Here is a 23968-nt window from a genome sequence, read left to right as displayed (position 1 = left end):
CAGGCGATTTTGGCAATTTATCAAGAGCAAAAGGCACAGATCATTATTAATGGAAGTCTGACAACAGAGTTTAAAATTGAAAAAGGAACAAGACAGGGATGTCCGTTGTCCCCACTTTTATTTATTTTAACACTAGAAGTCTTGCTAAATATAATACGGGACTCTAATATCTTGAAAGGTATAAAGATTAGGCAAGAGGATTACAGAATAAAGGCATTTGCAGATGATCTGGTTGTTACCCTATCACAACCAATGGAATCAATAATCTTGATGAAGGACATTATACAAGACTATGGTAAAGTTTCAGGTTTTAGACTGAATTCAAAAAAGACTAAAATGATAGCTAAAAATATGACACAAGATCGTAAACATGAGCTTGAAAGGAGGGCAGGTTTTGAGACTGTACCTAAGGTAAAATATCTAGGAGTTCAGGTTGCAGAATCAAATATGAAATTGTTTCAAAATAACTATGAGGTGTTGTGGCGAGAGGTGCAGAAAGATATGGAGACTTGGAAAAAACTGCAGCTGTCTCTACTTGGAAGAATAGCAGCAGTTAAGATGAACATTTTGCCAAGATTTCTTTTTTTGTTTCAAATGATTCCGGTGCTTAAAAGTGATAAACAATTGAAAGTTTAGCAATCTGGAGTGAATAAGTTCGTCTGGAACGAGAAGAAGCCGAGAGTGAAATTGAAAATTATGCAAGATGTTCCAGAAAGAGGAGGTCTTAAACTTCCAAACCTACAGCTATATTATGATGCAGCAGCTTTAACTTTAACAAGTGATTGGTTTGGAAGTAAAAAGGCTGGAATATTGAATGCAGAAAGTTTTGATCTTGAATTTGGATGGCATGCTTACTTATTTTATGATGACAAAGTTGATAAAGTATTTAAAAGTCATATACTTAGAGACTCTTTGATGAGAGTTTGGAAGAAGCATCGACTCAAATGGGATTATAAAATACCGCTATGGCTGGATCGTGGTCATACTTTGTGGAATACAAATATAATGTCACTCGGGGGGTTTTTATACAAAGAGGTTCTTTTTACAGATGCGGGCAGATGGCAGCTGAAGACATTGCAGACACTGTTGGACGAAGGGATTAATTTAACTTGGTTACAATATAATCAATTACAATTGAGATGGAAAGAGGACCAAAAAACTGGTATTATGTTGCATGAGGAAGAATTGGTTAGACATATAAGAGAGAAAGGTCCAATGCATATCAAAAGGCTTTATAATGTTTTGCTAGAAAGGGACTCAGAAACTGAATTAGTTAAAGATTGTATGATTAAGTGGGCTCAAAATTTTGAAGAACCAGTGATGTTGGAAACATGGGAAAAAATTTGGGTTCAGAATGTTAAATTTACACAGTCGCAGAACCTGAGGGAAAATTTCTATAAAATGTTTTATAGATGGCATTTAGATCCCAAAAAGTTGTCATGTATGTACCCTAATGTTCAGCCAAAATGTTGGAGATGTGAATGTATGGATGCTACGTATTATCATGTTTGGTGGACCTGTAGGAAAGTTAAGGCTTTTTGGATAAAAATTTGGTGGGTCATGCAGAATGTTTTGAAGAAAAAAATTCAATTTTCTCCACAACTGTTTTTATTGGGTATAGTTAAGGGTTTTACATTGGGTGAAACAAAACTGATATTGTATATGATAACAGCAGCAAGATTGTTGATAGGTAAATATTGGAAAAATGAAGCTTTGCCCACTATCGAGGAATGGACTTTGAAGATGGCCAGTTTTGCAGAGATGGCGAAGATTTCAGCATATTTAAAAGATTGTTCACAAGAGACTTATGAATGGGAATGGAAAAGGTGGATAGAATATGTTCAGAACAAATATCAAACTAGAAAGTATCAAATAGCTTTTATTTGAAAATAATGTATTGGAAATATTTTAATGTAATGAGGTAAAGAGAAAAATTATACAGGGGAGGGAGGGGTTCAAGTTTACATATAAGTGTTATATTAAGGGTTTTTTATGAGTATGAGTATATTATAGGGAAGTCTGGGGGGAGGGGAGGGTTAGGGAGGGTTAGGGAGGTTGGGAAGTCTGGGGGGGGAGGCGGGGGGGGAAAGGGGTGAAAATGTAATTGTAAAACTTTTGCAATAAAAAAAAAAAAAGACCCCAGACCCTCCATTCTGCAGTTCCACTGCCTTCCTGGACTGGCACTCAGGAGAAATGGCAACCTGGTGGGTGCCAAGGTGCACCTAATTCTAATTTGGAATTGGAATTAGAGGCACCTTGGAAAAAGCTACTCTTGGGCCAGTAACCCCACCATCCAAAAGGGGGGCGGAGGGGCGGGGTGGAGGCTAAAACATACAAAAAATGGTTGCAGGAATTGGGTATGTGTAGTTTGATTAAAAGAAGATCTAGGAGTGACATGATAGCAATCTTCCAATATCTGAGGGGCTACCATAAAGAAGAAAGGGGGGTCAACCTATTCTCCAAAGCACCCAAAGGCAGGACAAGAAGCAACGGGTGGAAACCGATTAAGGAGAGAAGCAACCTGGGTAACGAAGGAGGAATTTCCTGATAGTGAAAACAATTAACCAGTGGAACAGCTTCCCTCCAGAAGCTGTGGGTGCTCCATCACGGGAGTCTTTCAAAAGTAGACTGGACAACCATTTGACCAGGATGGCATAAGGTCTCCTGCCTTAGGCACAAGGATACCTCCAAGGTCCCTTCCAGCCCTATGATCCTATGTTCTACTTTCTTGCCTCTTCCTCTACCATCTCAGCTGCTCGTTCTTGGTTTTCCTTGCCACTGGAAAGCCCCCAGCAGTTCATGCATCTCTCCAGATGTGATAAAATACAAGTTAATGGGAGCTGCAGATCAAAACAACTAGAGGATTTCAAAGGGGTGGAAAGTAAACATGGTATCTTGATGACATTTTTAATTGACTGACTTTTGTCCCTCTTCACGTGGAATTTAAGATGCTACCCTTTGTTGCAAGGCGTCCAACCTTGGCCATTTTAAAACTTGTGGACTTCAACCTCCAGAATTCCCCATCCAGCATGCAATGAGAAGGAGGTTGAATACCCAGATAAACAGGGATTGACACCAGACAAAGTGTCAAGTGGAAAACAATATCCTACTCAAAGAACTACGAAGGAGAAAAACACACCCCTAGCACCACTGGCAGGGCAAGCTTCTGTACCTAAACAAAGATCATGGCTGGTTGAGAAATTCTGGGAGTTGGAGTCCACAAGTCTTAAAAGTCTGTAGAGATTCTCAGTCATCCAGATCATGGCTGCCAGACAACCATGACCTGGATGACTGAGAATCTCTACAGACTTTTAGCTATGCAATTTGGGACAAACATCCTTTGAATGGTGTAAGAGTAGGAAGGGATTTGCAGAGAAAAAAAATTGCAGACTACAGGAACCATTTGCACCACTCAGGTGACCCTGAGGACACAGACAAACCTCCAGGTGGACTCAATGACCCTCTAAAAGGAAGCAAATGACCAGCTGTCTGCAAGGAGTACAAATCCTTCCATTCCCCACCATCCAGTCAGAACTGAAGAAGCTTCTTGGATGAGAAGCAAAATGTCTTCAAAGAAAAACAAGAAAGTCCAGTTGCCTCCTGAAAAAGCACCTTTGGAACAAGTGTTAAAGTAGCCAAGTTTGGAGATCCCTGTTCTGATAGATCAGCCATTCTACTGCTGTCCTTTTCCCCTTAGCATCCGGCTCTGCTACCTGAGAACTGCAGAGCCAGGGGAGACCCTGGAGGTCAGCGAGTTTGGAAAAGTGGGACTGACCAGCTCTTATAAGTGGAAAGACACTCTGGGCTGTTCTGAGCTGCTGGCTCTCCCTCGGCCCCTTCCTGGCTCCAACAGAGCTGACGTCCAGCCTTGCCCAGAATTTCAAGAGTCATTAAGGAAACGCATCCAAGTGCCAAAGTCAGCCTAACCTCTTACAAAAACATCAGCTCTTCCCTTCGTCCTTAAGGGCGGAATGAAAAGAGGGTTGGGTGGGTAGCAGCCAGAGTGATGGATTGAAAGGGAAAAATAGAAATAACCAGGCAGCCTTCTTTGCATTGTTGCAGGGCTTAGTGAGAGAAAACACAAAGCGACTGTGCTTATTGCAAGAGCAGTAAGTCGCATAAACCCAGAGTTTGCATTTTTCTCCCTGAAAAGGTTGCAAACATCTTGTTTCACGTCAGCACTTTTTCATTTGCGTCCCTGGTTGGGCAGAACTTTTGCGACTGGCCCAGAGTCGCTCGAGTGAGGTGGGCAGCATATACATTTTGTAAATAAAGGAGACATAAAATAAGAAGACATTCCTTGCAGACGTGAAAGGGGCGCTGATGCCGGCCGGCCGGAGTTGGCCACATCGGGCAAGGTGAGTCTCTCTTGCGAATTTCCTTTGCCAAGTTCACACCACAAACTTCAGGTCGAACAACCTCTTGCAGGTCTCAATAAAGCAGATTATTCGTAGCTCAGAGTTGAAACAAGGGGTCTTTGGTGCTCTCTGTGATGAACTTAGGTGCACTGATGATGTTACCAGGTTTGGGTAGTAAAACGTCTGGAATAAACCCACCAATCTCAGAGACCACCACCGCCTCATCATCATCTCCACAAGCTCCACTCCCTTCTAGCATTGATGATGTTACCTAGATGGGTCATGAAGCGTCTGCAAGAAAACTACTAAGGATCCCACACTCCTCCTCCTCCTCACCCGGCAAGCCCCTTCTAGCACTGATGATGTTGCCTAGTTGGGTCATAAAATGTCTGTAAGAAAATAGCCAAGTTCTGAGAGCACCAAGAACCCCACAAACTTCCTCCTCCTCCTCCTCCCCCTCCTGATGATGTTTCCTAAATGGTAATAAAAGGCCAAACACTGCAAAAAAAAAAAAACACATATTGCACAAATCCAGAAAACGGGTCACTTCTTAGCAGAATGCAACCATTGCCACATTTGCTGGAATTTCACCAATGTCCCAATGAGGCTGCCCAGCAATTGCACTAGGGAGGCTAAATAAAAATGATGATAAGATAAGATAAGATAAGATAAGGCCAAATTCACTTAACCACCATGTGACTGACTTATCAACTGCACTGATTCACTCAACAACTGTGGCAAGGAAGATCGTATAATGGGGCAAAACTCATTTAATGAATGTTTCATTTAACAACAGAAATTTTGGGCTCAATTCTGGCCATAAGTCCTAAGGACCACCTGCACAGGACACCCTCCAAGGATGGTGCTCACCTTTCCTAATTTCTAGGGCTGCAGAACAACCTCAAAACCCAGGAGCTAAAACCCTGTGCCAAAATCAAGTTACGAACTGCAAGCTAAAAATAGGAGACTGCGTTATGATGTTAAAAAGAAATAAAACAGGCACCCTTCCCCAACAGATTCTGTGACTGGCTGATGGAAGTTAAGTCACCCTAAAAATCGGGCTTTCGCATCTCAAAAGACAACACTTTCCGTTATAAGTGTGTGGGGGAGGGGTTCCCATCAATTCTGTTTCAAATAAATGGATCTTGAGGGCGTAGTCTCCCCCTTCCCCATCCTGGGCCAAAAAACCAGCACATCTCTCCCAGTGGCCTCAGAGGAGACCCCTCTTTTTAGGCCGGTCAGCTTCTCCTTCTAGGGGTTTTTTGGGGAGGGGATGGGAGCAGGTTCTTCTCAAATTCATCTGAAAGCAGAGCAGAACTGCTGAAGCAAGCACAGCTTCACTAGCAGCCTGTAAGACAAGAGCAGGCCCACCTGGAAGGTGGAGTTAAAAGCGTTATCAGTTTAGAATCATTACATTCCCACAAATGGCCTCTAATTTAGTCCTGAACCTTAGTAGACTAGACTCCTATGTTTAGGCTTGAGCAATAAAACGTCTTAGCTGTAATTTAACATAAGGTCCTAAATCTTTGGCCTGGCACACACACATCATCTGTGCCCTTTGCTAGCAATGAGAAGGAGGTGGAACGTAAGGCAGACCGAGCCCATCCTAGCTGGTATCTAACCAAGATAAAGAATTAGCCAAACCTTTACTGCAAAAGATATTTCACTCCATCCCCAGTTTGTCTCTTGTGAATGGTGTGTAGATGTGGCTTATCTCTTGGTGTCTCGTCACCATCTGTACTGTGTCTCTATGTACCTCATCAATAGACACATAAATTAAACACAGCATTCAAAAACAGAATAAAAATCTAAGAAAGAAACAAAAAGACAATACACCCTCCCCAGCAACCGAGAGCCAGGTAAGCAGGGATTGACACCAGACAAACTATCCAACTATCAAGCAGAAAACAAAATCCTACCCAAAGAACTACCAAGGAGGAAAACCCTCCCCCACACACACCATCACTGGCAGGATGAGCTTCGGTACCTAAACCGAGAGCAAACCTCACCCTCCTTCGCATGGATAATGTGACCTAGTCAGGTAATGAAACATCTGCAAGCAAATAAGGAAGCTCAGAGACCACCTAGGACCCCGGAGAAGTTTAGCTAGGCAACTGCAGCATGAATGAGCATTATCCTGTCAGCGAGAACAATTAATCAGTGGAATGGAAATTGCCTCCAGAAGTTGTGAGGGCTCCATCAGGGGAGGTTTTTAGGAAGAGATTGGACAGCCATTTGTCTGAAATTTCTATTTCAATTCAGAATAGAGCACGAAGGGAGGTCTTCTAGTCCAGCCCCCTGCTCAAGCAGGAGACCCTACACCATTTCAGACAAGTGGCTGTCCAATCTCTTCCTAAAATCCTCCAGTGATGAAGCTCCCACAACTTCTGGAGGCAAGCTGCTCCACTGGTTAATTGTTCTGTTAGGAAGTTTCTCCTTAATTCCAGATTGCTTCTCTCCTTGATGAGTTTCCATCCATTGTTTCTTGTCCTGCCTTCTTTGTTGCTTTGGACAATGGGTTGACCCCCCTCTTCTTTGTGGCAGCCCCTCAAATATTGGATCACTGCTATCATGTCCCCCCTAGTCCTTCTTTTCTCTAGACTGGCCACACCCAGTTCCAGCAACGGTTCTTCATCTGTTTCAGCCTCCAGTCCCTTAATCATCTTTGTTGCTCTTCTCTGCACTCTTTCCAGAGTCTCAGCTTTCTGCAAGCCAGCACTGCAAGGGGTCACTATCCAGAACAGAAACTGTGGGGTCAAGGACATGGCTTGAAAATCCTGGGTTTGTGGCACCAGGTGGAAAAGCTGACTCCTTCATAGCCGTCAGCTGACCAAGGAAATGCTTTCCAATCACTCTCTGCTAGACAAAGGTGAGAGGCCACCCTATGAAACAGGAACTGGGTCTGTAGCAGAGCAGGTTTGGGGGAGGAATTACCAGTCTCCTGGTAGACCTTTATTTATTTATTTATTTATTTATTTATATGCTGCCCTTCTCCGGAGACTCAGGGCGGCTTACAAGGCGTTAAGCAATAGCCTTCATCCTTTTTTGTATATGTATACAAAGTCAGCTTATTGCCCCCACAACTTGGTCCTCAATTTACCTACCTTAGAAAGGATGGAAGGCTGAGTCAACCTTGAGCCTGGCGAGATTCGAACCTGCAGTAACTGCAGGCAGCTGGTCTTAATAACAGGGTGCTTTAGACCACTGTACTACCTTGCCTTCAAGGACGGGGGTATCTAAGGCCAGAGCTCCAATGAAAGGTCTCTGCAATCCAAGCTAGCTACCGAAAAGGACAGACCACTCTGTGAGTGAATAACAGAAGAACAGAACAGAAGAGCAGAGTTGGAAGGGACCTTGGAGGTCTTCTAGTCCAACCCCCTGCTCAGGCAGGAGATCCTGTGCCATGCCATATACTTGATGTCACCTCCCCATCACAAGACCCTCACCTGATGTGACCCCCCTGAAGCCCTTATAAGCAGAAGAACAGCAACACTGGCATTCCCTAAATTCCGCTGAAGATGTTACCTAGCTTGGTCACAAAAAGTTTGGGAACCAACCCACAAGCTTGGGAAATAAACCTCCACCCTCATCCTATATCCTAGACCAGGGGTTCCCAACTTTTTTTATACCCTGCACCCCTAGAATGCTTCTGATATATTCTCGCACCCCTTACAAAAGTAAATAATTATATGCATATAATTATGGATATACACTATAATTTTGAAACTTCTAAACCCAAGTTTTTGCACCCCCTGGAATATCATCTCGCATCCCCGGTTGGGAGCTCCTGTCCTAGACAAACGGTTGTCCAGTCTTTTTAAAGCCTCCAGTGATGAAGCATCCACAACTCCTGGAAGGAAGCAGCCGCACTGCTTATTTCTTCTCACTGTCAAGAAATTCCTCCTTAGTTCTAGGTTGGTTCTTTCCGTGATTAATTTCCATCCGCTGCTTCTGGTCCAGCCTTCTGGTGCTTTGGGGAATAGGATGGTGAAGACCATCCCTGCTGAATTAGAGCATAACTCTGCTCCCATTCCTGACAATGGCCAGCCTCTACCTCCAGAAGGGGGTCACTGCAATGCCTCCCCCAGATCTGTGGTTCAGAGTGGAGAAGTTCTGGTCCTGAAGGAACAGCAGAAGGAGCGATGGAGGCTGGAACTGGCTGCAGTGCAGGCCCATCTTTGGAGAACTCAAGAACCCAACAGGTCAACCCTGAGCTGCCTATTGGAACCAAACAAGGTACCAAGCATGGTAGGCCCCTAACCTCAGTCCTTCTGGGCAGGTAAACAGGAAGACTGTGTCCAGTTACAGCAGTGATGAGTGCACAATTGGGAAATTTGAAAGAACAGGTTAGGGACCAATCGTCATGGAAACAATATCTATGTGTTGGTAAGAGTCAAAAACGACTTAATTGCACATCAACATTGTGCCTGCCAGGGATTTGTTTCATTAGAAAGGGAAAAGGATAGAATTGAGATCATGTATAGTGTTAATATCGCTTTATCATGCCTCAGTAAGATCACACTTGGAATATTGCACCTAGTGGTGAGTCGCCATAATATACAAAAGATGTTGAGACTCTAGAAAAAGTGCAGAGAAGAGAAACAAAGATGATTAGGGGACTGCAGGCTAAAAAATATGAAGAACAGTTGCTGGAACTAGGTTTGGCTATTTAATGAAAAGAAGGACTAGGAGAGATATGATAGCAGTCTTCCGAGATCTCAGGGGCTGCCCCAATGAAGAGGGAGTCAAGCTATTCTCCAAAGCACCTGAGGGCAGGACAAGAAGCAACGGGTGGAAACTCATCAAGGAGAGAAGCAAACTAGAAAGAAGAAGAAATTTCCTGACAGTGAGGACAATGAATCGATGGATTGGCTTCAAAAGTTGTGGGTGCTCCAACCCTGCAGGTTTTCAAGAAGAGATTGGACGGCCATTGGACTGAAATGGCATAGGGTCTTAGCAGGGGGTTGGACTAGAAGACCTCTAAGGTCCCTTCCAACTCTGTTATTCTGGAGCATGAAAAGCTGCAACCTGCATTTGTGTCTACCTACATCCTTGGTCTCTGGGCACAGATTCAGTCACAGTGGATGCATCACGAAGACCCTCTTGGAGGCCCCTCCCAGTGCCAACAAGGGAGCAAGAGGAGGAAGATGGAGATGGAGGCCTTTACACCACCTGCTTCCCCATCATTCCTGCCTTTGGGGGCAAAACATGGCTTGTTCCTCTCCATCTCCTCTTCAGAGCCATTATTCTGCAGCACCGACCACAGATACATATTGCTCAGTCTGCTTTCATTTAGGAATAAAAGGCTAAATCTGCTTCTGTTTTATTATTTGTTCCTACAGCATATTTACTCTCCTTCAGCCAGAAGGAAGCCAGGACAATAGACTCCCAAATATTGCTTGAACTCAATTAAGAGAGCTAAACCTGCTTTCCCCATTCAGGGTGAAACAGAATCTTCCCTAACAAGCAAGTAATTGCAGCAAGCAGACTGAGAGGGCCTTGATTTACCATTCTCATTAAAAGAAGTCAAAAAAGTACAGCTCGATGTGGAAGAAAACCCACCAGACCAGACCCCAGCAGGAGCACAGTGCGTCGAGTGATGGAGCAGCCTTTTCACGTGGTGTTTTCCTCCCCTGATTCCAGTTTTCTCTCTGCAGCAAACCTTCCGTCAAGCCTTTCTAGAACCAGAGGGCCTCACAAGGGACTAGCAGCAAAGATCCAATTAAAAGGGGGTGCATGTTGGAGTTCTCTAAGCACAGGGCAGAGGAGGAAGGGACGGCACTGGGGAATAAGGAGAGCAAAGACCAGGAATTTCTATCTTGACTTCTCCAAGCATTTGACACAGCAGGAGGGTCTTCCAAAAGGCAGCCACACCGAGCGGCTCTTCCAAGGGAACAGGCTGAACACCCCCCCCCCAATTCCCCATCAGAAGAGCCAAGCAGAGAGGGAATTCTGGGAGCAGAGGTTGATGCACCTCAAGGACATCAGATTGGGGAGAATGCTGAAGATTAGGGGGGCTTTCCAATCTCAGAGGCCAGACCAGTGAGTTCTGCAGCTGTCAATTCAGCACCCTTTAGAGTAGAATAAATAATAATAATAACTGGAAGGGACCTTGGAGGTCTTCTAGTCCAGCCCCCTGCTCGAGCAGAAGCCTTCCCATTTCAGATAACTGACTGTCTAGTCTCTTCTTAAAAACCTCCAGGGGTGCAGCGCCCACTTTCTAGTGACCCACAAGAGTGTGAGAGAAGGTCTGTGGAGATTCTCCGTCCTCCAGGTCATGGTTGTCCCAAAGGTGCTTTTTTCAAGGGGCAACTGGACTTTCCTAAGAAAAAAGCACCTTTGGGACAGTGTGGTAGAATGAAGTCGAGATGCAGAGAAGAGCAACAAAGGTGATCAGTGGGCAGGAGACTAAAGTGTACGAAGAACACTTGCAGGAACTGGGCATGTCTACTCTAATGAAAAGAAAGACTAGGGGTGACATGATAGAAGCATTCCAGTATCTCAGGGGCTGCCCCAAAGAAGAGGGGCTCCACCTATTCTCCAAAGCACCTGAGGGCAGGACAAGAAGCAACGGACGGAAACTCATCAAGGAGTGGATTCATCTAGAATGAAGGAGAAATTTCCTGACAGTGAAAACAATACCAATAAAGAATATTTGTAGCTCTGAGCTTCATGGCTTTTTCTTGCAGACGTTTTATTACCCAAACTAGGTAACATCATCAGGGCTGACTAGCTGGAGACCATCTACCATTCCAGTCAAATGGCCATCCAGTCTCTTCTTGAAAATCTCCAGTGAAAACCTCCAGAAAGCCCTGAGGACAGAGATAAACCTCCAAGTGCTTCAAGGACCCTCTAAATGGAGGCAAATGCCCAGCTGTCTGCAAGGCCTATAAATCCTTCCATTCAGTCCCACCATCCGGTCAGAGCTGAAGAAGCTTCTTGGGTGAAGAAATGTCTTGAAAGAAAAAACAGAAAATCCAGTTGCCTCTTGAAAAAGCGCCTCTGGGACAACCATGACCTGGAGGACGGAGAATCTCTACAGTATTAGAGCAGCTCCAGTGTGAGAGCAGCCACAACTTCTGGAGGCAAGCCGTTCCACTGGTTAATTGTCATCCCTGTCAGGAAATTTCTGACTGTCTAGGATGAAGGAAGCCCACAGTGCAAATTCTGTGGGGAACAAGCACATCGGAGTTGCGATCAGGCACCCCTGGGCGAATGAGGAACGCAAACAATTAAGGAACAGTAAAAAATCTCTGCATAGAGACGCACGCTAGGCAAAGTCTGTTATGCTAAGGCCACTGCAGATATTAGAAGAAGCACATAATTACTTGGAAAAAAAAACCTGTGACGATAAACATCACTGTAACTTTAAAACACCGCATGGGGGGTGTCTGAAAATTTGTGTCTCTTTTCTCTCCTCCAAGGATTGAGGGCTTTCCAACTTTGCTGTAAGTTGAGACTGAGAATGTTGGCTCCTTTCTCCAAGCACCGCTTTCTAGATGGGTTGGACAACAACACCCATCATCTCTAGCCATCATGGTTAAAGGGGGTGGGGTGCTGGTAGGACTCATGTTCCATTGGAAGCCTTCAGGTCAGAAGAGAGCTGTATTCAGCTGGCCCAACTTTAAGCCATTCATGTGTCTCACTGCATGGTGCACAACCGCCAGCTTGGGCTGATCCCAAAGCCAAAGACCCAAGAGAGGACCCCTCCCCAATGCTATGGCAGCCTCTGTGGGACCATCCAAGTTTGCAAGCAGGTTTCAAAGCAAGCTCTTGGTTATTGGAACCCCTTCAGTTAAAGCTCTGTGCTTAGCCATGCTTGAAAGATTTGTGAGTTCACACCACAGACTAAAACAAACCTCCACTAACCCTGTAAAGGTTTGGCATGACACATGTGAAGCCAACGGCTGGGAATCCTGCAATTCTCCACATTTGGGGCCGGGTCTTTGGCTGGTTCCACCAGCAAAGCAATGGGACTTGAAACACAGATGCTTTGCATTTGTGTATTTTTAATGTTAATGGCTCCGTTCGTGAAAATGCTTGTAACTCAATTAATAAAGGCTTAAGAAGTACATTTGCATGACGCACTTAACTTAATGTACCTCCTCCGTAGTTGTTTATTTATCTTAGTCATTTATACCTTGGGCAAACCCATCCCATTTCTCAGCTTTTAGTACACAGTGTGTTGCATGAACCCTTCACAGTCTCATCCAGGAAGCAAGCTAAGCATAAGGTCAGCCTATCCTCCAAAGCACCAGAAGGCAGGAAAAGAGGACGCAACGGATGGAAACGAATCAAGGAGAGAAGCAACCTGGAACTAAGGGGGAATTTCCTGACAGTGAGGACAATTAGCTGGTGGAACAGAAGTTGCCTCCAGAAGTTGTGGGAGCTCCATCACTGGAGGCTTTTAGGAAGAGATTTGTCTGGAATGGTGTAGATGTTCCTGCTTGAACAGAGGGTTGGGTTAGAAGACTTCCACGGCCTCTTCCAACTCTGTTCTTCTGTTACGTTGGTGAAATGCTTTGGATGCAATATCAGAAAGTAGAATAGAAGCTCAAAAAAGGAAAACATTTCAGAGAGCAGGCATGGATTGCATCGAGAGGGATGGAGATCTAGGAATGCAATAGCTCCTGTTCCTTGGCCACTGTTCTTTAGGTGAGGATTTTTAAGGATACCATGATTTGTCTCGCTGAGAGAAAGACAGAGTTTCCTGCTGAAGGTGAGAATCCAAGAAAAGGGAGAGATGGATTCGGTAGGATTTTTTCCTTGCTCCAGAGAGGTCAAACTTTCTTCTAACCTGGGCCATCTAGGAGGGAAGGAGGGAGGGGGAGATGTTCTGCTTATGTCAGTGTCCACATCAAGACCCACGTGGCTCTTCCTTTGGACGCCTTCTTGGCCAGAAATGGCCAGGAGAGCCCAATTGATGCATGCCACCATTGCAAAATAGATCAGGTTGGCTGAAGGCAGGAGGACACTACCACATACACCAAAAATACAGCCCAGGAGGAGAAAGGAGTTGGCTGGAGACCTCAACACCTGCATGGACTCTGGGACCGACCTTGGGAGACAGGAAGAAGAGTTGCCACCTGGAGAAGCCATCATAGCAAAAGGTATCTTGGCCTCAGAAGGAAAAGGGGCCAGTCAGGGATAAGTAAGCCCTCCCCTCGAAAATAGCTGAACTAAGCAACATTATTATTCTTTGCCTATTCTGAAGGAAAGATTATAAAGATGAAGCCCTCCTCCACTTTGGAAGGCTAAATTGGAGGAAGAGTGTCAGGCACAAGCAGCCAAATCCACTTGTGAAAGGCTAACACGTCCCCCCTAATTCTTCTTTTTCTCCAGACTAGCCAAACCCAGATCCTGCAACTGTTCTTCATATGTTTTAATCTCCAGGCCTTTAATCATCTTAGCTGCTCTTCTCTGCACTTCTTCCAAAGTCTCAACCTCTTTTTTGTAATGTGGTGACTAAAACTGGATGCAGTGTCCAAGGTGCGGCCTTACTAAGCCTTCAGAAAGCGTGATGTTGATTCTCAGCAATGGCCGTTTGCACGGGGACGACAGCGCAACTCGAACCTTCCACATTTTTAGCTGGAGGGAGGAAGCTGTTCTTTGCGCCTCTCCTCCTGCTGAGTGTGCTGAGCCCTTTGTGAAAGCTCAGCAGGACGGGCGCCTCGGGCAAAGGCGAGTCGGTTTGGAGTCTTTGGAGAGAGTCTCCCCAGTTGGTCACCAAAGTCCACCAGCACCCAAAGGAAAAAGATCAGCGGTTTTTGTGAAAATTGCTGGCAAGCACAAGACTGCTGAGAAAAGCTGAGTAGAGAGAAGGAGACCCTGGCCGGTGCGGTGTCCACTTCCCTGGGGCCCTTCTGTGAGGTGCGGCTGCCCCAGAAACACCGAGATTGCTTTATGCTTCAGCCCTATCGACATTTTACAGGCCCTCCCAGACTCCAGGCTCCAGAAGGCAGGACAAGAAGCAACGGATGGAAACACATCAAGGAGAGAAGCAGCCTGGAATTCAGGAGAAATTTCCTGACAGTGAGAACAATTAACCAGTGGGACAATCACTGGAGGTTTTTAAGAAGAGACTGGGCAGCCAATTGTCTGAAATGGTATAGGTTCTCTTGCTTGAGCAAGGGGCTGGACTAGAAGACCTCCAAGGTCCCTTCCAGCTGTAGTCTATACTAAATTCTTTCCAAAGAAATCTGGTTTCTCCTCTTTGCCTGCCCAGCCATGCCCTCTGACTTTCACTGTTCTGCTCCACCTCAACTCCCAGACTTGGCTCAAGATCGCCAGCTCCCTGGACTGGCACTGCTGCAACCTCACCCACAAATCCTGCCCTGGCCAAGGAGCAGAACTCCCCCCACCTCATCTGCAACCCCGGGGTGGGGGTGTTAAGGGAGGATGGCTTGCAATCTTTCTAGGAAGTCTCTCTCACCTTTTAGAGCCCAAACGAAGCCTGCGTCTAAATGGGAAAAGAGCATGTTGCCATTGCTTGGATAGCGCCTAGCACTGTGGGAAGGCTGCAGCAAGAAAGAGGGGCTGCCTTCAGAATCTCTATGCAGCCCCCCCCTTTCTCGGTTTGGCATTTGAAAATCATTTGGAAGAACATTCCAGAGCCTTTCTGTACATCAATCTCTTTTCTTGCACTCGGGGGAAGCTTGTAGCTTGTGATCCGAGCAAGCAATGGGAATCTGTTCTGCCTAATTGGCAGCCAGGCACCCCAGGCTGTGTCTCGGCAGGGGCTGGCTATTGCGGAGATGGAAGAGGCCACCCAATTATTACCTAAACTTGTGAAAGGCTCAATGATTAAGGCAAGAAGATCCAAAGGCAAAAGAAGCCGGGGCCCGATCCTCTTCCTGCCGTGGAGATCAGCCCGCCTTCAAGCTCCAGGCCTGCTTACCTGGTAGTTCCAATAAAGGAGAATATTTGAAGCTCAGGGTTCAACTGTGGGGTCCTGGATGCTCTCTGAGCTTGGATGTTTCCTTGCAGATGTTTCATAACCCAACTAGATAACATCATCAATGCTACAAGGCGGGGGGGGGGTCGCTCTCAATTTATCTTCTAGTGCAGTGTTTCTCAACCTTGGTAGCTTGAAGATGGGTGGACTTCAACTGCTGCGCTGCTGGCTGGGGGATTCTGGAAGTTGAAGTCCACCCATCTTCAAGCTACCAAGGCTGAGAAACACTGTTCTAGTGGCTTGTCTTCTCAGTGTTGGTGGGAGTAGTCATGGAGGTAATTAAGATTAACATCAGATCAACAATCAACAAGTAAACAACACCCAATCAAGGAACCCCCAAAGAAGCTAACAGTAAACAGTCCAACCAAAGCACCTCCAAGGCCTTTCCCACCAACTCTGACAGGGAAAGCCACCACATATAAACAAAGAACAAACCCTTCTAGCACTGATGATATTCCCTAGTTGGGCCATGAAACTCCTGCAAGAAAACAATCCAGCTCAGAGAGCACCAAGGACACCACAGTCCTCCTCCCCCCCCCCACCCCTTCCTCCCCCTCCTCTCTGCAGGCACCTCTCTCTTCCAGGACTGATGTTGTTACCTAGTTTGGGTAATGAAGCATCTGCAAGAAAACAACCAAGCTCAGAGACCACCAAAGACCCCGTAGTCCTCTTCCTCTTCCTCCCCTCTTCTCCTTCTCCTCCACTCCACAAATCCCTTTCTAGTACTGATGATGTTACCTAGTTTGGTAATGAAACGTCTACAAGAAAACCACAAGGACTCAGTAGTTGATGATGGTTGATCAACTAACTTTAGGTGATGGCCTAAATGTCCATTGTTCATTTCAGATCTCTACCAGTTCACCCTTAGACCTCATCCCCACCCCCAGAAACCTTCCCCCTTCCAGGGTGCCCCAGTCAAGCTTTTCCTTGTTCCAGAGAGACCTGAAGGCAGCCCAGCTCAGCAGAAGCACCGGTTGAAGCCAAGCAGCATTTCTATGCCTTCATAGTCCCAACCCCTGACGGTTTCTATCCACAGACGAAGTGGAGAAGAGGAAGCATTAAAAGAGCCCACATCTCCATCCTCATCCCAAGCCGTCCTTCTCAAAACCTCAAAGCCACCTTCCTGGGCCCCCCAGAGCCCTAAGTGTCCATTCTGAGATGGATCGCCTCGGATCATGGATGTGTGGTGATTTTTCCTCTCCCTTCTTACAGCAGCTCCTTTTTAACCATTTTTATTTATATATTAATGCATATATCCTGCCTTTATTATTGTTTTGAGGCAGCCAACGATCCTAACACTCCTTCCTCCTTCTATTTTTCCCACACAATGCAACTAAATCAGCAGTTATACCTAAATAAATCTACCAATAGTAATCTATGGAGATTCTCAGTCATCCAAGGTCAGAGTCAGAAGGGACCTAGGAGGTCTTCTAGTCCAACCCCTGGCTAATCAGGTAGGTCCTTCCTGGTCTGCTTAGGGAATGTCTTGTGGCCTTTTCTTCTTGCCCAACTACAGCAGCTTCTCTTCAAGGCTCAGCCCCACCCCCCCACCCCCCACTCCCCAGGTCTCTTAGAACAGGGTTGGGGTGCCTCATTATCTCAAGGGTCAATGTCTGAGCACGGGTGCAAGAGGGAAGCCAGGGTGCGCCTGGGCATTTTGTGAGCTCGATCCCTGTGGTGGAACCACCGGCTGAAGGGGAGGGGGCTCCGCTTGGGGAATCCAAGAGACATTCCAGTATAGAGTCTGTATGCGGGGTGGGGGTGGGGGTGAGACAAATATGAGCTAATACAACTTTCTAAAGCCTTGGAAAAAGGCTGCACACTTGGAATACTGCATCTGGCTTTGATCACCCCAATACAAAAAACAAGATGCTGAGACTCTAGAAAGAATGCAGAGAAGAGCAACTAGGATGTTGAGGGGACTGGAGGCTAAAACACATGAAGAACCGGTTGCAGGAACTGGGCATGTTTACATTTAATGTAAAGAATAGAATAGAATACAATATAACTTTATTACAGTCAAAGGCCAGCAACGTAAAGAAGGATTCCTTGGGGATCTCGGCCCACCTGGATGGCTTTCAGGTCCATTGGGAAAGAAAAGTCTCGCTGGAGCCCTAAAGATCTCCCTGTGGGACTCCTCAGTCTGAGGCTGGAGAGTCACCAGCCATATGAGAAGAAGCCCACAGATGGAGTAGGTGGAGTAGATGGAGGCTGAAACATAGGAAGAACGGTTGCAGGAACTGGGTATGTCTGGTCTAAAGAAGAGACGGACTAGGGAGGACATGATAGCAGCCTCCTGCCTCCCCCAGTGATCCCCCTGCTTGCCGGACCCCAACGCACCCCACTGCTGGGCTTCTCAATCGGGGCACGTAAACCATTTTTTGCGAACAACCTGTGGACCGACACATGGAGTTGGGGCCTTGAAGCTGAACTCTAGTCTAGTGAAAAGAAGGACCAGGGGACTGGTACCCCATACCCAATCCACTTTGGTCACCACTTTACAAAAAAGAGGTTGAGGCCGTGGGAAAAGGGCCGAGAAGAGCAGCTAAGAGGGTCAAAGGCCTGGAGACTCAAACATACAAAGAACGGTTGCAGCATTTGGGCTTCTCCAGTCTAGAGAAAAGAAGGACTAGGAAGGACATGATAGCGGTCTTCCAATATTGGAGGGGCTGCCACAGAGAGGAGGGGGCCCACCTACTTTCCAAAGCACCAAAGGAGAAGAAGCAACAGATGGAAACTAATCAAGGAGTGAAGCAACCTGGAACTAAGGAAAAATTTCCTGAGAGTGAGAACAATTAACCAATGGAACAGCTTGCCACAAGAAGTTGTAGGTGCTCCATCACTGGAGGTTTTTAAGAAGAGACTGGACAGCCATATGGATTTCCTGCTTGAGCAGGAGGTTGAACTAGAAGTCCTATAAGGTCCCTTCTAATTCTGTTATTCTATTAGGTCAAACCGCTGGGTCTGTATTGGCCATTTCTCAAGAGTGCCTTCTCGGAACATCTGGTGAGATTCTTGTAATATAAGTGACCAACATTAAAATTCCTACTTTCGACTATCCCCGAGTGGTTCTGATTGCTTGCACCTGACAATCCTCTAGCCCAGGGGTTTCCAAACTTGGCCACTTTGAGACTTGTGGACTTCAACTCCCAGAATTCCCCAGCTGGATGGTGAATTCTGGGAGCTGAAGTTCACAACTCTTAAGTGGCCCAATTTGGAAATCCCCATTCTAGCTGAAGGATCGTCCTGTTGGGTCTCCTCATCCAGCCTCTTGGCTTTTCTTAATGATCAGAAGATGAGTGTTGCAGTGAATGAGGGCAGATGGCAGAGAACTGGCTGGCAAGAGAGCTTGGCAGGGCTCCTTGGTGAGGAGCTGGTGACCTTGTCTCTCCTGCCATTTGCCAGGAGATGCCCTCTTGGCCTTTCTTGGAGGAGTCAGGCTTTGAGGTGAGCCAGAGACGAGTCAACTCACATGGAAGCTCTGGGAGCCTTCGTCTTTCCAGATCTGCCACTAAAGCCAAGTCTTGTCTTCCAGGCCATCCCCCTCTGGGTTTTCAACAGTGCTTGCCTCTGCACAACCAGAGTGACTGATGCCAGGGACGACATCCCAGCCCATTCTGGAGTGAAGGCTCTCAACTCAGTTCACTTGGCCTCCGTAACAGCAACCCACGAAGGAGCTTTTCCTAAGGGAGGTGCTTGGCCTGGCTCAAAGTCCCCCAGGGAGCTCGAGACACAGAAGGACCTGCATCTCCCACTCCTGAGCCAAAACGTGGAAAACCCTGCTGTCACTAAGGGCCACCCCATGCCAAATGGCCCAGGAGTGTGGGAACTGGGGCTCTCTGAACTTGGGGGTTTTCTTCCAGATGTTTCATTACCCAAACTAGGTAATGTCCCTTCAGTCTTCTACCCTAGTTGGGTAATGAAACCACCAAGCTCAGAGAGCACCAAGGACCCTGCAGTCCTTTTCCTCCTCCTCCTCCTCCTCCTCCTCCTCTCTGCAACCTCTCCTCCCTTTTAGCACTAATGATGTTATCTAGTTGGGTAATTAAATATCTGCAAGAAACCATCAAACTCAGAGAGCACCAAGGACCACAAAGTCATTATGTCTGTCTGTCTGTCTATCTCCTCCCCCTCTCCTCCTCCTCATCTCTACAAACCATCCTCCCTGTTTAGCACTGATGATGTTCCTTAGTTGGGCGATGAAACGTCTGCAGGAAAACAACCAAGCTCAGAGAACACTAAGGACCCTCCTACAGTCCTCCTCTTCCTCCTCCTCCTCCACTCCACAAACCGCTCCACCTTCTAACACTGATCATGTTACTTAGCTCTGTAATTAAATGTCTGCAAGAAAACAACCAGGCTCAAAGAGCCCCCACAGTCCTCCTCCTCCTCCTCCTCCACTCCACAAAGCCCACTCCTTTCTGCAACTGATGATATTACCTACTTGGGCCATGAAACATCTGCAAAAAAGCAACCCAGCTCAGAGGGCACCAAAAACTCCACAAAGTAATAAAGGCAAGGTCAATATATATATATATAGGGCCACATTATCTAATCAGATCAGGGACAGATCAGTGGCTGCAGACACCGACATAACAAGATCCGGGTGGGGGTGGGGGTGGGCTTGGCTATATAGATGTGGCTGAGCATGTTGGGCAAAGCTAGTTCTCAGATTAGGTCCTGGCCCAATAACCAGGTTAAGTGCCCTCTACAAACTCAAACTGTTGGTGGGGCATGTGTTTCTACCCACGGTGAAGCTTCAAAGCCACCAGATGAAGCAGTTGGTGGAAGGCAGCTCCGGTGACCATAGAGGCCTCAGACACGTTTCCTTTCGTGGCTTTTTTTGAAGGTAAAGAAAAGTCACCCTCTAAAGTCCTTTTTAGGCAGGATTTTAGGCAGACAGGGGAAGATCTTCAGCCTACAGCTGCGCCTCAGATGGGCTTCTCCGAGCTCAGCAGAAACCAGAGGACCTCCCTCGATCTTGGCATGACCACCAAGGGCTCTGGTCAACTGAGGCCTCAGGAAGGGCAGGTGGAAGTTACAGTTTCTGACAGGCCAGCAAAGGCTGCTGAAGGACATCAGACTCAGCTGAACAGTGTCAGGAGATCTGGGGCTTCTGGGGTCAGGAGGACACCCAGCACGTGCGGGGAAGGGGGGGTGACTTTGCATGTCACTCACCTACCAAGCCTTGCTTCCTGGGGGCCCCTCCTCCTGGCTGTCTCGGCACCCTGCACTCCCCAGATAAAGTGCCTCACTTCCCTTTCATGCTCCCGTCTCCTTTAAAGAGTCTGTGGGATGGCTCTGACGGAAACTTCCTACTTTGGGCCTCCTGCGAAGAGGCTGCTCTAGGAAGCCGGCCTGCTCCTGAAGTGGTGGGTGCTCCGTCACTGGCGGCCTCCAAGGTCCCTCCCAACTCTGTTATTCTGGTTTCTGGGTGCAGGTTTCCCCATACAAAACCTCTAAAGCTCCCACCATGCACCCTTCTGGACCACTCGGGCAGCTCAGTTGGTAGAAAACAACCTCACACCCCCCCACCCCCCCAAAAAAACCCTGCTCTTCAAATTCAGCCCTGTTCCTGAGATGCTGTAAATCCAAGTGGATGAATGTATGGAAGCAGAAGGCAGACTGGGAAATTCCTTCTTTTTAAGGCTCTGATAAGCTGCACTCAGAGAAGGAAAATGCCCCCAAATCAGCCACCTCTGTTCCACCAGACAAACTAGGCCAGTCAACTGTCAAATCTGGTCTCTAGGAGGGGGTGCAGTTAGCATGCAACTCCCCAGGGATGACCTGAACAGCCATTCTCCATAGGTCTGTGGGGAAGGGAGCGAAGTGCTCCTTGGGCCAAGGTCTCACTGTGGAAGAATAGCAGGAGGGTCCCAGGCCCTAAGGCTGCCCCTGCACACACCCCCACCACCCCCCAAGAAGGAACTTTGCAGCCCAGGTGAGTTTTGAAATATTAAGAATGGATGCAACGAACGGCTGTCATTCTTGAGCAAATTGAAGAAGGAGGGGACATCCAAAACTGCTTAGAGAAGGACGAGCAGGGAATTTGAGGCTGCACCTGAGCTGGCCTGAATCGGAGGCATGACAAGGGCCTGGATGTCTGAAAGACAATGGCTGGCTCTTGGTCATGCAGGTGAATTGCTGCTCTATCTATCTGGTTACTAGTCCTCATGGCTGCAGAGAGACAGTTGAGAGTAACTGACAGTTGAGCGCAACCAAAATTGACAGGGGAGTTTGGAAAAGGCTCTTCAGTTTTGTGGACCAAAAGAAGGGGGGAGGATCGGTCAAGGAGTATCAGTCATGGGGGGCAAGGAGGAAGCTTCCCCAATACCAGGGAATACTGGGAGAATTTAGAGAAGCTGGAAAGATGCCAAGACGGGTACCAGGGCTGTTACTTTCCAGCAGGGGGCACAGGAACCCCCCCCCACTCCAGTCCAGGAGATGGGAAGTTCTCCTGCTTGCCAGCTGACCGGCCACTTTGGGAGAGAAGCTTGGCCTGGGGGGAGGGGGCTGTTCTTATGTGCTTGTGAATGCAGGACCACCAAAGGCCTAAACCAGATGGCGGATTGTGGGCAGCCCAACCATCTCCCACAGATCGTCCCCAAACCAGGAGGGGTTGCAAGCCCCTCAGGCACAGAGGGAGGCCCCTCCTTGGGGACCCATTTACTGAAGGTCCCCTTGCTCCAGCCTGGCCCGGGGGCTTCGGCCGGGGGGCTCCCCAGCCTCTCCCCACGCAAACCTTCTCTCGCCCTTTCTCTCCAGCGAACCCCACAGTGTGCCCGAAAAGCTCTGCGGGGGTTTCACTGCGCCCAGCCAGGCGGCCGAACCCCTCGGCTGGGGCGGCCTGGGATCGCCGACTGGCCCTGCTCGGCGCCCCGCACCTGCCCGGCCGGCCCTTTCCTTGCCCAGGTGCAGAGACCCACCCAGCCGGAATCGTGACTGTGCAGATCGTGGGCTATTATTATGCCGCTCCACTCCCGGCTCCCCTATTAAAGGGGCAGCCGGCAACATCGCCACGCGCGGCGGGGACACGCCGGCCGGCCGGCTTCGCCAAGAGCCCGGCGGGAGCCTCCGTGTCCCCGGAAAACCTCCCCGCCGCCGCGGCGGGACAGCGCGCAACTCCCCGGGCCTCCGCTCGGCCTCGGACCCCTTTCGCCGTCCCGGGACCCCCGCTCGCTCCACTGCTTCGTTCCCCAGGTCCACAGGTTAGGCGGCCCCAAAGTCAGAGGCTTGTCCCGGGTCAAGCGAGGGGCTGGGGGGGGGGTCAAACGGGAGCCACGTCCACCCGCAGCCCCTTCAGGGGAGACGGCTGGAGGCGCCGTTCCCGTCCGGCAGGGATCCCCGCTCGCTGTTCAGCACCGCCAACGCGGCGGACCAGCCACTCGCGCGCGGGACGCCCCCTCGACCTCGGCGGGCGGGAGCCGGAGGAGGAGGAGGGCGGCTTCGGCGTTCCCCCAGCCGGCCGGGCTGCCCCGACGCTCCGCGCTCCCTTCCGCTGCAGCAGCCCACCGGGGGCGCGGATGCCCTGCGCTGCCCAGCCGCCGCGCAGCTCCGGCCGCGGAAGGGGCCTAAGGCTCGGGGCCTGCCGCCGCCTCGTCCTCCTCGGGCGCAGCTGCGGGGGCGGTTGCTGCATCGGCCGTCCGCGGGCCTCGACGGGCAGGGCCGGGCTCGCTGCGGCAGTCCCTCCGCGCCTACCTTTGCTCTCCATGGCGGGGCGCCGGGAAGTTGCCGCGAAGTTTCAGCCTGGGTCCTCCTGGGCGGTCCCGGGACGAGCGCCCTGCTCCGGGGCTGGCGGGGGCGCCTGCGGGCTGCTGGACGCGGCGGGCTCTGCTCGCGACTCCGGAGGCTGCAAGCGAAGCACCGGCGCGGGGCATGAGAAGCGGCGCCCGCAAGGCGGAAGGCGGGCAGGGAGGGAGGGGGCGGCGGGGGCCGGAGCTGCGCCACGGGGGCGGGGCCGGGCGGGAGGGAGGGAGGGAGGGGTTACCTGCGGAAGGCGGGCCGAGCGCCGAGGAGCTGTCCGCCGCCGCCGGTGCTGCAGGTAGGACTGGCCGCGCAGCCCCTCGCCTGCCTCGCCGCGCCGCTTCGCAGGGGAGGCGCCAGAGCGCATGCGCCGCCGCCGCCGCCGCCGCCGCCCTGCCGCCGCCGGCAGCCCTCGGGGGAGCCCCGCCGCCGGCAGACCCCCCCCCCGGCCTCCCCCGAGAGCCCCCGGAAGCCCTTCCGCCGCGGAGGGAGAGCCGGCGGCGGCCGAGCCCCTGCGCCCACCGGCCCCCGAGGCCGCCGCAGGGCCCGGAGCATCGCGGCGGACCCGCCCGGCCTCCCCCTGCTTGCTCCGCCGGCCGCGCGGGAGGGTGACGGGGGTCCGCCGGTGAGCCATCCCTCGTGGCGCGGGGACCTCCTGAGCCAAAGGACCGGCGGGGGTGGAAGGAAGGAAGGAAGCGCTGGGCGGGGGCTGGGACCCTCCCGCCTGGCCTGCCAGAGGCCCCTGGCTGAATGGGCGGCCCCCCTCACACCCTCGCTTTCCAGGCCAGGCCTTCGTTTGGGCACCTGAAGCGCCCGCTAAGCAGTTGGGGATGGGACCCCTTCCTCAGAGCCAGCCGAGGCCTGCCAAAGCCCCTCCCGCTCAGGTGAAGCCCCTTCTTGGGGGAGACTGGCC

The 23968-nt window shown here is 49.5% G+C and overlaps 1 protein-coding gene across 1 annotated transcript in view; it reads right to left on the bottom strand.

Annotated features, from left to right (window-relative positions):
- The window catches only part of FGF12 (fibroblast growth factor 12), a 162030-nt gene extending 138863 nt beyond the window's left edge, over window positions 1-23167 (bottom strand). The window contains exon 1 of the mRNA XM_034424550.3: window positions 23011-23167. Within this exon, the coding sequence (XP_034280441.1) occupies window positions 23011-23023 (13 nt within the window). The 5' untranslated portion in view covers window positions 23024-23167. The remainder of the gene's footprint in view (window positions 1-23010) is intronic.
- Window positions 23168-23968: the final 801 nt, after the last annotated feature.

Source organism: Pantherophis guttatus, chromosome 6 (genome assembly GCF_059756535.1).
Source record: "Pantherophis guttatus breed Tessera chromosome 6, ASM5975653v1, whole genome shotgun sequence".
Taxonomy (NCBI): Eukaryota; Metazoa; Chordata; class Lepidosauria; order Squamata; family Colubridae; genus Pantherophis; species Pantherophis guttatus.
Note: the sequence above shows the minus strand (reverse complement) of the source record. Positions and strands in the feature narration are given on the sequence as shown.